Here is a 14,119-nt window from a genome sequence, read left to right as displayed (position 1 = left end):
CAAGGTATGATGACTAACACTAAAATTCTGATGCTCCTTGTAGGAGGAGCAGATGGCAGTCACACCAAGTATCACTGGCAAGTGAATATTGAATCATATCAGCCAGGCTGTGCTCTGCTGTCCTTAACATGTGTTAACTACAGCGTACAGCTGTAGAGGAAAGAACTGACAGGAAAAAAAAGCAAAAATGCATACATACAATTTTTGAGAAGCATGACAGAGTCAATGAGCAGTTTGATATAAAAGGAAGAGAGTCAGTGGTGTTTAATCCAGGAAAATAGTCAAAATGGGGTTGTCATGACATTTTGAGGGTGGACAAAGGTACGCTGTGCAGTTTGGATAGTGACCTAGTARTCATGAGGCGTGGAACAAGCCCTGATCTACTGCATCTTTCCTAGAGCTAGTTAAGAATAGACTGTATTTTTAATACAGCCATGCTTTAGGATGGAAATCTAAAAAAAAAATTAAAAAAAAAACCAACTAATTGTTAAGTGACTTAATAATCACCTTTAACATTCCAAATGAGTTCACAGTTCTCTAACCTGAGCTGATACTACAAGTTCTCATTTTGTGCAAGAGAAACAAAGTTGATGGGCTGTGTGATGCCAGGACTTGAGGCTGATGATGGATCYGTGTTTAGTCACTGGATTTCAAGTTGAAAGAAAGGAGCTGACAGAGCAGAAGACTTCGTGCGGTAATTCATTGTGGCATTAAAACTGAGTGGCAGGATCCCCGATGAAGCAGCTGAGAGAACAGGGATACAGCTCTAGCAGCCGGAGTGCAGAGAGGCCAGAAGAACAGGGTGTGCAAATCTGGTYACAGGATATAACACCAAGAGATGTWAGCATTGTCATTCATATAATATAGCTTAGTGCCCAGGAATGCAGTGGCAAAGCCCAAGCCCCTGTCAGTGCTTTAGGCATCTACACTCAACATTTCTGCAAAAGTTTCTTAGAATTGAGAACTCTGAAACTGTTCTTGCTGCAAGGTTTTCTCAAGAAAATACTTCTGTTCTGCTCTGAACTATCAAAAGTAACAAAATCCAGCTTCCCAGATTGCAGGCAAGGGGAACAGAGCCCTTCCAACAGAGGAACGGGAGTGGTGTACACTGGCATTGAGGCAAAAAGAAGGGAAACATTCATGGCAATCTTTGGAGGTCCCTGGAGAAAACACTGTCCACAGAAAACTGGAGATTGTTCACAGAGACTCCCTTGTCTTGTGAACGGAGTGTATTGTAAAGTCATTAAAGGGGTAACATAAATTTATTACAGAAGCAGAAATTGGAGTGACCAGGGCCAAATAGCAAAACAAGAACAAAATGCCCACTTGGCACATCAGGACAAGCAGAAGGGTCCACTGAAAGGAGGAATATCTCAAGTTGAGGCACTCCCAGTGACAACAGCTTCCAACATCCACTTGCCTTTTTCTCACTCCCCACTGAATGCCTCAGCCTAGAACTCAGCAAGGTTAGGGGCACGTGAGCCTCACCCTCATCTCTCTCTCGTGGCAGCAAGTTTCCAGACATGGGGAATGCAGCCAGTCACTGACCAGGCTCTTCAGAAGCATGTAGAAAAGGCAGCTCTTGACTCAGTGTTTTAAATCTCAGGACTCCTTCCTCCAAGTCGATGCAACACTGAAGAAGGGGAGAGATAGTTATTTGCTGGACATTTCAGACAGCAAATCTCATGATGTCTATGGCTGGGAAGAATCTGTAACACCTCTCTGGGTTTGTAGAGACCTTACAGTTTCCCTCCCTGTCCCACGTGCTGCCTCCCTTCCTCCTCTTGTCTCCTCTTGGCATTTGCAACTTGTATGGTCAGGGAATACAGAGAATRGGAGATATGATAGTATCCTGTCAAGTGTTTTCCTTCTTAAAACCTTTAAGAAGGACTGGAAAGGAAGAAGTTACTCAGAGCATACTGCACCCAGTCAGGCAGCTGTGTAACAAGCATTGCCCTGAGAGACCTGGACGTTAAGTATTTCTGATGCTCAAGGAACCAGATCTTGGAAGGCTTCCTAAGAGGAGCCCTGCAATAAGCAAGGAGCTCTTCCTTACCTTGAGAGACCACAGAGTCTGGAGGCCAATGCAAAACTCAGGCATTTCATCATCTGAGAAGAGAGAAGAGACTGATCAGGCTTTAGATTATGTAATACTTCCTCGTTAAAGAAAGTGTGTCCCTCCTGTAAAAGGATATGAAATACAAGAACATCTGATGCATAAATTTTTATGGTTATTGTCTCCTCAGTATAAAACAGATAACAAATAACAAGGAAAAGGATGAGTTAAACACAAAAACATTAACGAGCAGATGGTAATGATGACAATAATAAATCAGCACTCTTCTGCCACTCACTGATGAGCCTTTAAAGAAGCTATTTAGGCACAGTCCTGAAGATGGTCAAAATGAACTTTGTGGGTGATAAGAGAAAGAAATCGTCATGACTACTGTGAGATAAATATGAGGGGGTTGTGAAGTTTGAAACTTAATATGAGATATCAGAAGGGGCTTGTGAGATCCCATAAAACTTACTATGGGCTGTGTAAGGGAAGGACCAAAGACRGGAGAAAGCAAGGAGCAGGATGAATAGGGAGAACAAGCATGGAAAAATGGAGAGGAGAGGGGATAAGGGGACCAGTCACATGCAAGTAGGCTGGTGTTCAGTTCACTTGTCTGACCAAAGTCTTCCTGCTCTCCAAGCCTGCCACTAAGAACATGCAGTGGACTGGGTGAGAATGACCTCCTGGGTCTTAAAGTCACCAATCTGGACTTCTGTGGCATCTAAGGAGGAATTCCCAGGCATCAGCAGCTGCTTGTAATGTCATTAACACTTCCCATGTCTCCTGGAGGCCTGCTCGCCCTGTAATCAGTGGCTGTAATTTATAATTTATAGTTTATTTGTAACCATAAGTTTACTTGTAAGTGGTTATGTACTGTATGCACAGGGAGATGTAAGACACAGGTGYAGCAATTCTGCTCCTTCCAGGCAGCCATTTCCACATCCCAGCAAAATGGGTAGTGGCTATGGGATAAATTCACCTGTGCTRGTACTAATACAGATTCCCCATGAAGGGCAAGAACAAGCAGAGTGGAAACCAGGAAAGAAGAGGAAGCTGGAGTGTGTAAGAGGAGGAAGCTCTTCCTAGATGACTTAGGCATGTGGGAAGAATGTACATGAAAAGAGGGAGCAAGGGTGGCCTTGGAAGATGAATAGGACTCATCAAAGATGGGGAAACAGATAAAAGCAAGACAGTAAAGCTGGAAGACTAGTAGAGGGAAAGATCAGGAGGGGAAAAAGACAACCAAGTTGTTTTCAGCTTAGGCACAGCTTGGTGTAAATGCAGAACATGCAGCCTTTCTGCTATTTTCTGGGCCTGCCTCAGTGCTTGCTGGCTTAACCTTGTTTCCTATGGCTCCTTCCTTCAAAGAGTCCTGCTTCAGGACACTGAGGAAGACTCAGCACTCTGAGGCTACCAGGTTCTTACAGGGTGCTCCCTGCAGCAGAGGCAGAGGAGTACACAGAGAAACACTCTGGGAAATAACTGTAACCTCTATTACTTTCTCTGATGGCTTCCAGCCAGCCAGAGATACAAGTGCCCATTCCATAGGAGAACATAAGGCACCAGAGGATTAATTAAGCCATCTGTAGAATTTTATGAAAGGTCCATTTCAGAATGGAAATGAGAATTTTTCACATCATTTGTTAAGACCGGAAAAACGACCTAATTTCTCCCMATTTTCAATGTCTTTTCTCTTCTCTGTACTCTTCCTAATGCCCTTTGCCTTTGGTCACATTGAGGTTATTCACCATGTATGGTGATGCTGGCTAGCAGTGGAGGTGACCATATCACCAACCTTCTACCATGTTATGCTTTYCCCAAAGGTCCTTTAAACGCCCTTGGCAGGGCAAGAGGGACACAGGAGAAACAAGGGAGAGGAGGGGCTGGCACTCTCACCTACAACCAGTGCTGAACACAGCACRGTCTCCTGACCAAATTGCAATTCCATATGTTCTACTCGGCCAACAACGCTGGGGATGGGAAGAGAGAGGTCTCCACAGTCCATGGCAGACACTTCTTCCAGCCTGTGGGACACAAGAGGTGTTATCGCCTCAAGAAGAGGAAAAGGAAGAAAACCAGAACTTCTCACTGAGGGCAGTTCTTCTTGGTCTCATTGGGAGCAGGCCCACAAGAAGAGGAATCTCTTTCATCCGTTATGTCTGGAGGCAGATTCAACAARCAAAGCCTCACCACCAGCTACCAGCCGGTCAGCTTTGCCCTGGAGCACACACAGGGAGAATGACACAGCTCTGCCTCAGAGTCTGGGGTCTTCACACAACTTTGCCAGTGCTCTCATGCCTTGCCCTGTAGCCCACCCTCAGCATCTTCTCCTAGAAAGCCATGTGCACATGCAAAATGCCAGTAATTATCACTGGGGCTGGGTTCTTGCCACAGGTTTGCTTTTAGCCATCCCTACTTTTACACTGTGCAAAGACTTACCCCAGCTGGTTTAAACACCTCTTGGAGATGAGGTTTGGTAGACACCCAGTGTTAACAGTCGCTTTCAACACCTGACCTTGGCACTAGGAAAAACAGCAACAGATAATTACTGTGGGCTCAAAATCAGTATATTCACTCCTCCAACAGTGTGACTTGGATTTTCTGAGCAACACAGCCAAAGATGTGGTGGTTTAGGGAGTAGTCAGAAGGCAGGAGACTCATCCAAGACAACAGTGGTTYCCCAGTGCTCTGCAAACCTCACTTAAACACTTATTTGTGAATTTGCCCTCTTTCATTTGTATCTGATTGCCCAGACACTTAGCTGTTATTAGTGACTTAACTGTATCCCGGTCAAGAGATGCATAATTAGAAAATTTGTTCAGAAAACCCACATGGACCTCATTAGCAGAGCAGTAATTGCACAAATACTTCTAAATGACAAAAGCTTCTAAAGGAATACAAGCATGTGCTACAGCTTTTGCAGGTTTTCATCTCTCCTCTTTTTCTGGTGTTGCAGGAACAATGTTAACAAAGGGTAAACGTTTGTTCTCAGTTCCAGAGCTTCCAGAGGGAGAAGTCGGAAGTAGAAGCAGGAGCACCTGGGACAAACACACCTGAGATGAGCTGGWATTTAAGGCAGTTCCCAAGATAAGTGTCAAATCCATGTGATTCCTGAATCCAAGACACAACCTAATCAAGAGATGACTATTTTGTGCAAGGCTTGCATCGTGTTCCTATATCACRCTTTAAGGATTAAGACATATTATAACTGCAGTAGTCACAGCTGGTGTCATTTAGCAAAGGGAGAGACTGTGCCCTGCACACAAGTCACCTGTGCATGATTTTACTGGAATAGTCCCCAGTGCTTTGCTCACTTCATTTCTTTACCCCTTYGAACATGAAAGGAAAAGGAGATGTGGTTGCCATCTGTTTTCTGTCCCTGCCACTGCTTCTCTACACTTATGCTCATTCCCAACAAGTTTAAATGCTTGAACACCTTAAGCAGATCAGCATGGCTATGAGGGACTSAGTGCAGGACCAGCAGGGTCAAGGAAAATGTTTCAATTTCCTGATTTCTTAACTATGTCTGTGATTATTAATCATCACAGAGAGCTACATACAGTATTTCCAAGATTTCATTTTCAAAAATGTGCTATCTGTGAGTAGTTATAAAAAGAAGAAAACACCTCCTGTGAGAAATATTGGAATGCTGCTAACAGACATGATACCAGCAGGGTCCCTTTCAGCCCAAASRATTCTGTGATTCTATGGCAAAATTCCTTTCTTCTGATTTTAGAGCTGTGCAATGTCTGTGCTTCCTGGTCCTCCTGCCTGAAAGTGTTGTGGCCAGACTAAGCAGAGAGGCAAGATAAAGCAAAGAGTGCAGGTGCATGCTAAACGTCTGCCTCCACATCCTCTCTACTCAGAAACAAGACCTGGAGCATGGAGAGCAATTGCAAAGGAATCACTTGGGAGCAGGCAGACTTGAGATGCATGAGCTGCTGTTGTTATAATAAGCCTAAGCTGTATCACTAGGCAGATTACTGAGTTTTGTTTCAGAGCAGGCTGGGAAATCTGCAAGTAAGAGACTTGATAGGATATATCAGGACAGTGATTATTCTGCAGAAAACAACATTTAATCTCATTCAGTGTAAACAGCTCTACACTACTAACCACTTCCCTAGAGAACTCACCAGGAGCCTGAGGAAARTCCTTGCTCCAGCATACCACAACTACAATCAGCACTGTTTCTTGGACTAGAAGGAATTTTCATCATTTTACCCACTCTCAYCTCTGCTCTAGAATTTTCAGTCTGCTACTACCAGTCACCATTATCTTTTATTTCAATATCAGCTATRGGGATTTCCAAGAAAAAGGGGAAGGGGAATCAGTAAGGATCACCGTTTATAAAGAGCTGTCTTTTCTGAAGTTATGTTAGCTCTGAAGTCAAGAAGTTGCTTTAGCAAACAAAAGGCTGATCAATCCCAGGTTGCTTTGGCCTAGAGGAAAAATGGCCTTCAGTGCCACTGACAGTAGTGAAATCTTTCAGCATCTATTTCCAAGTCAACAAGAGACAAGCCCCACCACAATAAATAACAGCTTGATTTCATATTGCAGACACCAGCCATGACTAGCTTTCTAAAGTGCTTTTCAAAAAATGTCACAAAAAGTGGCAATTCTGCTAAAGTATCATCTGAGCAGCCCACCTAAGCAACTAGGAGGGTGAGTAACTACAGTACAGCTAGGTCTGTTTGTGATCTCTGAGACTTAAAAAGGCATTAGGTACAGGGAAACTAAAACCTGTTACAGTGAAAATATTTACTGCCTTAATCTCCCTGTGTCRCTGAAATCTACACATATTCAAATTCAGTTACAAGCCAGGTGATGCATTTGTTACTGCTTTGAAATTCTCAGTATACACGCCTGCGTGTAAAGGGTATATTATCTTTTCTCAGGAGTCAGGGAAAAAAGGACTTCTCTGGGGCTGTGCTCCATTTCCAATTAAAACTGCACCATAATCAAGCAGATCTCCAAAAGGTACCGGCTCACCTCTCTGGTTCAAACRAACTGGCAGCCTGAGTCCTATTTCCTGCTGCAGATCTGCTACTGACAGGAGAGGCTTTTTGAAGTTCACAAATGTGAACATCAAAAGCAGCAAGACAAAAAGAAGGGGAGGAGATCTTCCTTTCCTTCAGTGTAAGAAGATCAAGTGTGACAGTGACTGGCTCCTAAGAAGGGCAGAAAAAGAGAGAAATGCCTGTGCAGAATTCAGAGAGCGTTACATGGAGCGTTAGAGCTATTTCCTTGCTTGTGATGCTYGTTAGCCTTCCTCTGTGAGGGAAAATAAAATGTGTGTGACAGCTGGGSTTCAGTCCATTAGAAACACAAAGGGAATGACTAGTGGACTGTAATGCTGACTTAGATACTGCCCCTGGGATACACTACCTGTACRTGCCTGTCCWTGTTCAATGTGCATGTCTGGCAAAGAACCCCACCCTTCATCACTCAATTTTCTCTTGCAGAACAATAAGGAGAGGTTATAAAGAAAAATAAACCTTTATTTGCTCAAAAATGGGCTCCAAGTAATCAGAGAAGTTACACTGAGAGCCATTCATCCTACTAGTCTGTCCCCAAGTGTGGCTATGTTAACCCAGCTACATTAAAGTCTAAAACCCAAGGTTAAGCAATGCCTAACTGCAACAGTAAAGGATGCAAAATAAACCAGAGAGTGGTTTTGCTTGGTACTGAGATACCTGATCTAAGCCTTTAAGAAGCTTGCCATCAGGCTGTGTTTATATGATGATTTATTGTGCCAACTGAATTTTCAAAGGTATGTAAGTGTAGCCTTYACACTCTGATACGAGAGACGTTCTTTATGATAGGTAACTGAACTAAAACCAGCTTTAAAATGGGTTTTATACAACAGGTCTGTATCTTGGTGAGTCTTACACCTGCCTATTACTGTGCACCTTTAATCATCCAGCCCTCTTTCATGAGCCACAACTTTTGGGTGTGCTTTCTCTACCTACARGGACAAGGGAGTTGTGTGTTCTGCTGTATAGAAGAATATACAAAGAAAAGGGAGCTAAAAATACTGCTTCCATCAAGAGATGCAGCTGTGCTAATTTGGAGCAGTTAGCCACTTTCTGAGGAGGTCCTTTGACACCTGAGAGAATCACACTAGATTGGAGCTAGTTAAGTGTAAATCAATGAGAGGCACCCATCTTCAAGTGATAAGGAGTCATTCCTTGCTTCTGTGTGAAGTTATGAAATACCTCATATCATGGAAAGCTGGAGATGTGATTAAGGTTATTTGTCTTCAAATATGGGCACCTGGAAGGCATGTAGCAGAAAGGCTTTTCTCTGGGGAAAATCTGAATCCAGACCCTAGGAGAGGCCATGCATGAAATCTCTTCTCTTTGGCTGCATCTGGCTTTGCAGTTTATAACTCAGCATGGCCCTTGGGAGGGGGGCAGCTGGAACTCTGAGCATTTGCCATCACTGTGAAATCAGCAGCACCGTGTTGTTGCCTTACCTGGCACTGTATTAGCAGGGGTGAAGTTTCTTTCTTCCTGTCCTCTCCCTTTTCCATCTTTGCATCCTGGTCTTTTGCCAGCGGAGATTGAACCCGTGCAGGCTGACCCCTGGCCTCGCCCCGCAGCTTGTTCAGGTTGCCTTCCAAGAGGCGCCGCTGGACCACACTATGAGGCTGCTGTCTCCATCATAAAGAAAGAGAAATCCCAGCTAAGTATGGAGCTAAGGACAAAGACGTTTGCTAGYTCAGGGAAGCAGGCTGCAAATTCTTGACCCAACTGATCACCCTGATGGAAGACAGACTTATCCAAAAAAACTTTCTTTAAATTCCAAGATTTTTTTTCTGTAGCCACTAATTTGATGTTAAAATGTTGGGATATCTGTGACAGGCAGGTCTCTGGTCTGCAATTATTGGAGGAGAAGAATGTGCCTGATGCATGCTCTCCCCACACATATCTGTTCCTTCAGCTAAACATGCACTGGAGGGTCCCATCCCTGTTCGGTTACTGCAGTACACTGCCTGCTGGGTGTGTGCTGACATCCCACCAGGCACATTCACACCTTCTAATGTAGGAGGRGAATGCAGCATGTGGGTGATGTAGGTGTGGGCAAGAAGGCAGAACTGCAGATATTTTACAAGTACAAGCAATTATTTGCAGTRAAGCAGGAACCAGGCCCTGAAGAGGAAACTAAAACGAGCTTTGAATGTTCCTTGGAGTCCCTCTCTGCTCCCCACTATCARATGCTCTAGTTTTTGTCCAGTATTACTCCATCCAGTCCTGGCACAGCTACTGAATCGACAGTGGGCAACACAATAAAATGGTGCCTGTTGGAGGTAGCTTTGTCCTTTCTCCAASTACTCAGTCCCATGGCCCTTCTCCAGGAGAGCATCTGCTCTGAGCTGGCCATGGCATTCTCAGTAAAAACTGCCTATCTGGACAAAGGCAAAAAATCTAAAGGGGTTAATGTACTACAGCTTAAACTGTCATTTTTCTAAAAAAAAAACCCAGTAAATTAAAAGTCATCTCCCAGATAGTGCAGCAGTTTGATGTAAGCRGGCCAAACACCAGACCTGCCATTGAGCTGGGCTGTATTAATCCCAGRGGTACTTGTGTTTTGGACTAGCTTCATGCATAGCCAGAGAGCGGAGGCCAGGGGAGTGTGCAAACTGCAATTTGAAGCACCCTGATTTGCCAGATTCACTCAGTGTTTGGAGCAGGGTGGCTGTCACTGGCTGTTTGGTCACACTCAGCATTGGTCTCTGCAAAATGCTCAGTCCCTCGTGCCTCTGTTTCCCTGTCACTCAAGGGGTGAGAGATCACTCACGTGCTGCATGAGAAACACTGCAGCAGTTGAAAAAGTGGGGTAAAAATATCCCTCTGTTCCTGGTCTTTTCCCAGCCTCCTGTGCCGGCCCACAGCACAGCTGGCCGTTGTACTTAGCTCCCTAAATACTCTGAGCTCAGTGCCAGTTTGGCTGCCAGCTAACATCTGGGCCATGGGAAAAGGGCAGGGAACAAACAGCAGGTCTCCCAATTCCCATCCTCCCTGCTGCCTCTCACAATCTGGCATGCAAAGGACCTTTCCCTCCCCTGAAACCTTTCCCGCAGAATGAGCAGGCCCTTTGCAGCTGCCACCTCTGTCCCCTTCATGTCACTCAGGCTGGGAAGAGGCCAAGTGCTGGTGGGGATTAGCTGAGCTTTGGGATTTTGGAGGCATCTGATTCRAGAGCAGACTCCTAGGGCCCTGCCTATCTTCTCTCTCACCATTGAGACAGAGAAGTGGAGATCGTTACCTTTCTTGGACTGATCAGAAACAATTAGATTTAGGGATGGTGAGGAAGGATGTTGTGGGTGTTGTGGCCAGGAGCTGGAAAGGATGCCCTCTCAGGGCACTTAGAGGGATCAAAGCAGATTCTCAGTGCAATTTCAGGAAGGATGAGGCTCTCCAGTGTAAAATCTCCAGGCTTTGCTATGATTAGTGACATTGTAGGAGCTGGGGTTCTTGATTTTTAGGAGGTGAGAAGCCAGATCTTYAGACCTTCTTGGTACTTCCAGAATATTTTAACTCATGTAGCTACTTATTTTTTATTTTGCTATTTAAAAACCTCCAAAACTAATAATGCTTTTTGTTGCGAAGCTGGAAACATGAATCTCCACAGAAATGTATAACTACTCATTATTGAAGATGTGAGGGGCCCATCAAATCCCAGGCACTGCTGGATGCATTGCAGAAGCTGAATGCACACCCAGAATACACAGAAAAGAGTGGCAAAACTTAACAGCCCTGGACTGTAAATGAAAGCAGGTATTTTGTTTTAAATTACATGGGGCCTTGCTATAATTTTAGGATGTGGAGCTGCTGCAACTGGAGTTTCTGACACTGTCAATGAAGAGCTCTTTGGGGGAATTAATTAAACTTTCCTCMCAGTGCAAGTCCTATAGGAGTTGGGAGTGCTCTACTCTATTTCCAAGATCAAACTCTCCAGCACTTCCTACTGCTGCTTTGTTTTCAGTACRTTCCTTTTTATGTATTCCTGTCCTCCAGGAGGGAGCCAGATCAATTTAGGAAACAGAGATGGAGTTTTCAGAGGGCTGGAGAAGTGCCTAGAGAGCCAAAAGCATATGTTGGACTCTGATTTGCAGCCCCCAAAACATCACAGCAATATCAGTGTCCCTCCCATCGATTGCAGGAACTGCTGAATCCCTCCTAGAAATCTAAGGTCTGGTTCTTCTTTTGCTCCAAGTTAGAGCCGAAATGGAGGTACCACACTGACCCCAGGTATGGCCCTGTGTGTGCAGATTTCACCCAGGGGTCACAGKTTTTTTTTTGTGCCTTCTAACACCAGAGCAAAATGTCCATGTCAGAAAAAAACGTGTCATACTTTACCCACTGCTCCCTAGATGGTGAAAATGGTTCAGCTTTTCTATTATGGAGCAAACATGAAGTTTGCAGTGGGTTGCAGTGACCAAACATGGTCTGCACACAAGGAATTCTCCTGCCTAAAAAGGTTAATTTTAGGACATTTGCTTGTGGCAAGTGATTTGGACAAGGACTGTCTTGCTCAAGTAATGCCTTGGGGCTTCAGGGTGCCAGCTGTCGTTTTGAGGCACGGTGTGACAGGAGTCCGTCCCAAAGCAAAGGTGGACGTGTTTTCCCTGCCTTTGTGGCTGTGGTCAGCAAACACACGCCGGAAGGCTCGGGAGTGGCTCCTCTCCACACCGTGCCTAGGGCTGGGCCCCAGGCCGTGCCCGGCCGTGCTCCTGAGGGGATATCCGAGCTGCAGCGCTGCCGAGGGCCATTGCCGGCCCGCCTGTGCTCCCGGCTGAGCGGGGCTGTCCGGCCCCAGCGCGGCCAGACCTCCTTCCCCGCGGCGACCAGAGTCCCTGTCCCTCGCTAAGACAGCGCTGCTGTGACGGCCCTGGGAGCTCCAGCCGTGACTGCGCAGCGCCGGAGGGACACTCSCGGCCAGTCCCTGCTGACAGCCATGTGTGCCGGCCCAACGTGAGGCGACAGCTCACGGTGACTTTGAGGAGCCGGCCTTGACCCTGCCGAGCCAGCGGCTCCAGCAGCTGCTGAGGGAGCGGCGGGGAGGGTGGCGGGAGCAGCAGGATGTGCCAGCACGGGAAGGTGGCACTGACCCCGTGTCTGTCCAGGGCACAGACTGCATCCCAAGGTTTCGGCAAGGAGGATTAGCTCCCGTTCAGGGCCAGGGACCTGCCGGGCCCACACGTGTRCGGCCCTGTGCCGCTGAGTGCCTCGCTGAGTGCCACGGGAGCCGGGAAAGCACTGGAGGCGAACACACGACAGCGTCTGTGGCGTGGCTGCGATTGTCTGAGGATACAGAGGAAAGCACGGACTGCAGGGAGGGGCAAGATCTTTTATGRCACCCACTGCCACAGCTGGAACAAGTGGTTGCGTCCCCATCACAACCAGACTTAAGCCCTCTTTTGGGCACATGGTTTAGACCTCCACATCTTTGAGTAGTTTAACTCTACAGTGGAGAGAAGTTGGACGGCAAAACTGCCGAAGGGGAGTATGTGTACAGTTGAGCCAGCAATAGATCCTRTGGGAATCTGCTTCCAGCCTTGGGGAAACCCTTCCAGACCACAGACTGCCAAGACTCCTGCAACAGACCTCCCTCCCTGATGCTTCCTGCTCCACGTCATCACAAGGAGATGCCCACAGGCCTCACTCCGGTGCTTCCTCCCCAAAGGATTCACCCACGAGTTCCAGGCACTGCCTCTGCCTGAGTGCTGTTTAGCAGTCCTGCCCTTTGCTTACCCCCGCAAAAATCGAGAGAGCCGGGGGAGCAAGAAAATTGCAAAAAGGTGACAAGGTCAAACTAAAGTCCCTCAGAGTTYCATGAATTGTGCTTTCCTCCCTGCTGAGTCTGGGCAGCAGTCTGCCTTTGAGCTGGATCATGCAGGAATGAACACCTGGGGACTTTCAGAGATATCCCACATGGAAACATATGTGTYACATGAACATATATAGGTACTGGGTGAATGGAAATTTGGATTCTGGATTCTGTCTGCCTGCCTCTGTGAGGAGTTCGGTTCCTATGGGGATGCATGAGAAGATGGATGCAAGCAAATGAGCGATTAATTCTTTCCCCTCAACCTGACCTGATCCYAGAGGGTCCTGAAGGGAAGTTTAACTTTTGCTGAACCTGTGATCTTTTCACAAAACCTGACAAGGAGCTCCCAACTGGTATGAAGGCTATTAGGAGGACTCCCTCCCAAATGGGGTCCCACTGGACTCACCAGATCCTTGGAGGTGCCAAGCCTTGTCAAGCCATCCAGGGGCAGCAGATCAGCAGAGTCCTTGTGCACAAACTGGGTGGCCTGTTTGAGGCGCCTCTTCTGTTGCAGAATAGCTTTGTTCCTCAGCTCCATCTCACACTCCTGTCGCTCCAGGTCAGGAGTACCCTCGCTYTGCTTTTCCTCCTGGTCTCCTTGCCCCAGTGGCAGGGGGCAGSTCTTCCTTGTGCTCATGGTGAAGATTCAGACAGAACAGGTCCTTCTTGGTACGCTGGGGTGTTCCCTGAACTCGTCTCCTGGTGTTTGCCCTCTGGAAGCTGACTCAGTCTCTGATCTCCTTTCTCTTCCTTTCTCTGCCTTTCCTCCCGCTCCCCTAGTTATAACTCACCCATCTCTGAAGTGTCTCCGTGCCTGTTTCTCCCTCTGTCCTCTCCACTCCTCCGTGTCCCTCTGCTCCCGCCTCTTCCTCTCCCTCACTTCTCCTGCCCTGACTGCAGCTTTGCCTCCTCCAGTCCGTGGGTCCCTGTCGTAATAGCAAAAAGCCCCGCGTCAGAAACCGATTTCCATAAATCACGGCGGAGCCGGCAGGATGCTCCGGCTGGAAAAATCCAGCAGCAGAAGGATGGCCCCGCTGCTGGGGGCTGGCCTTCCCTGGGCGGGCTGCGCGCACGCACCGCGCGTGTCCCTGTGTGTKTGTGCGCCCGCCTGTCCCCGGCTCCACGGGGACACGCTAAATCTCCCGGCGGCAGCCTGCGCGCTCCACTGCCTCTGCCAGGGGGCTTTGACGCATCTCGGAGTCTCTGGAAATACTGGCAGCAACTCGG

At 47.0% G+C, this 14,119-nt stretch overlaps 1 protein-coding gene across 1 annotated transcript; it reads right to left on the bottom strand.

Moving 5' to 3' along the window:
- Positions 1 to 486: 486 nt before the first annotated feature.
- NRIP2 (nuclear receptor interacting protein 2) lies at positions 487 to 13,637 on the bottom strand. Its single transcript, XM_057375792.1, has 6 exons — positions 13,299 to 13,637; positions 8,535 to 8,711; positions 4,499 to 4,581; positions 3,956 to 4,083; positions 2,057 to 2,109; positions 487 to 1,633 (listed from the first exon to the last, which is right to left on the bottom strand). Exons 1-6 carry the CDS (start codon positions 13,527 to 13,529, stop codon positions 1,541 to 1,543), a joined length of 765 nt encoding a protein of 254 aa, XP_057231775.1. The 5' UTR covers positions 13,530 to 13,637; the 3' UTR covers positions 487 to 1,540.
- Positions 13,638 to 14,119: the final 482 nt, after the last annotated feature.

Source organism: Malurus melanocephalus, unplaced genomic scaffold (genome assembly GCF_030028575.1).
Source record: "Malurus melanocephalus ecotype Western Australia unplaced genomic scaffold, MMel_1.1 scaffold_259, whole genome shotgun sequence".
In the NCBI taxonomy this organism is placed as follows: Eukaryota; Metazoa; Chordata; class Aves; order Passeriformes; family Maluridae; genus Malurus; species Malurus melanocephalus.
The sequence above is the reverse complement of the archived record's forward strand: the minus strand, read 5'-3'. Positions and strand labels throughout refer to the sequence as shown.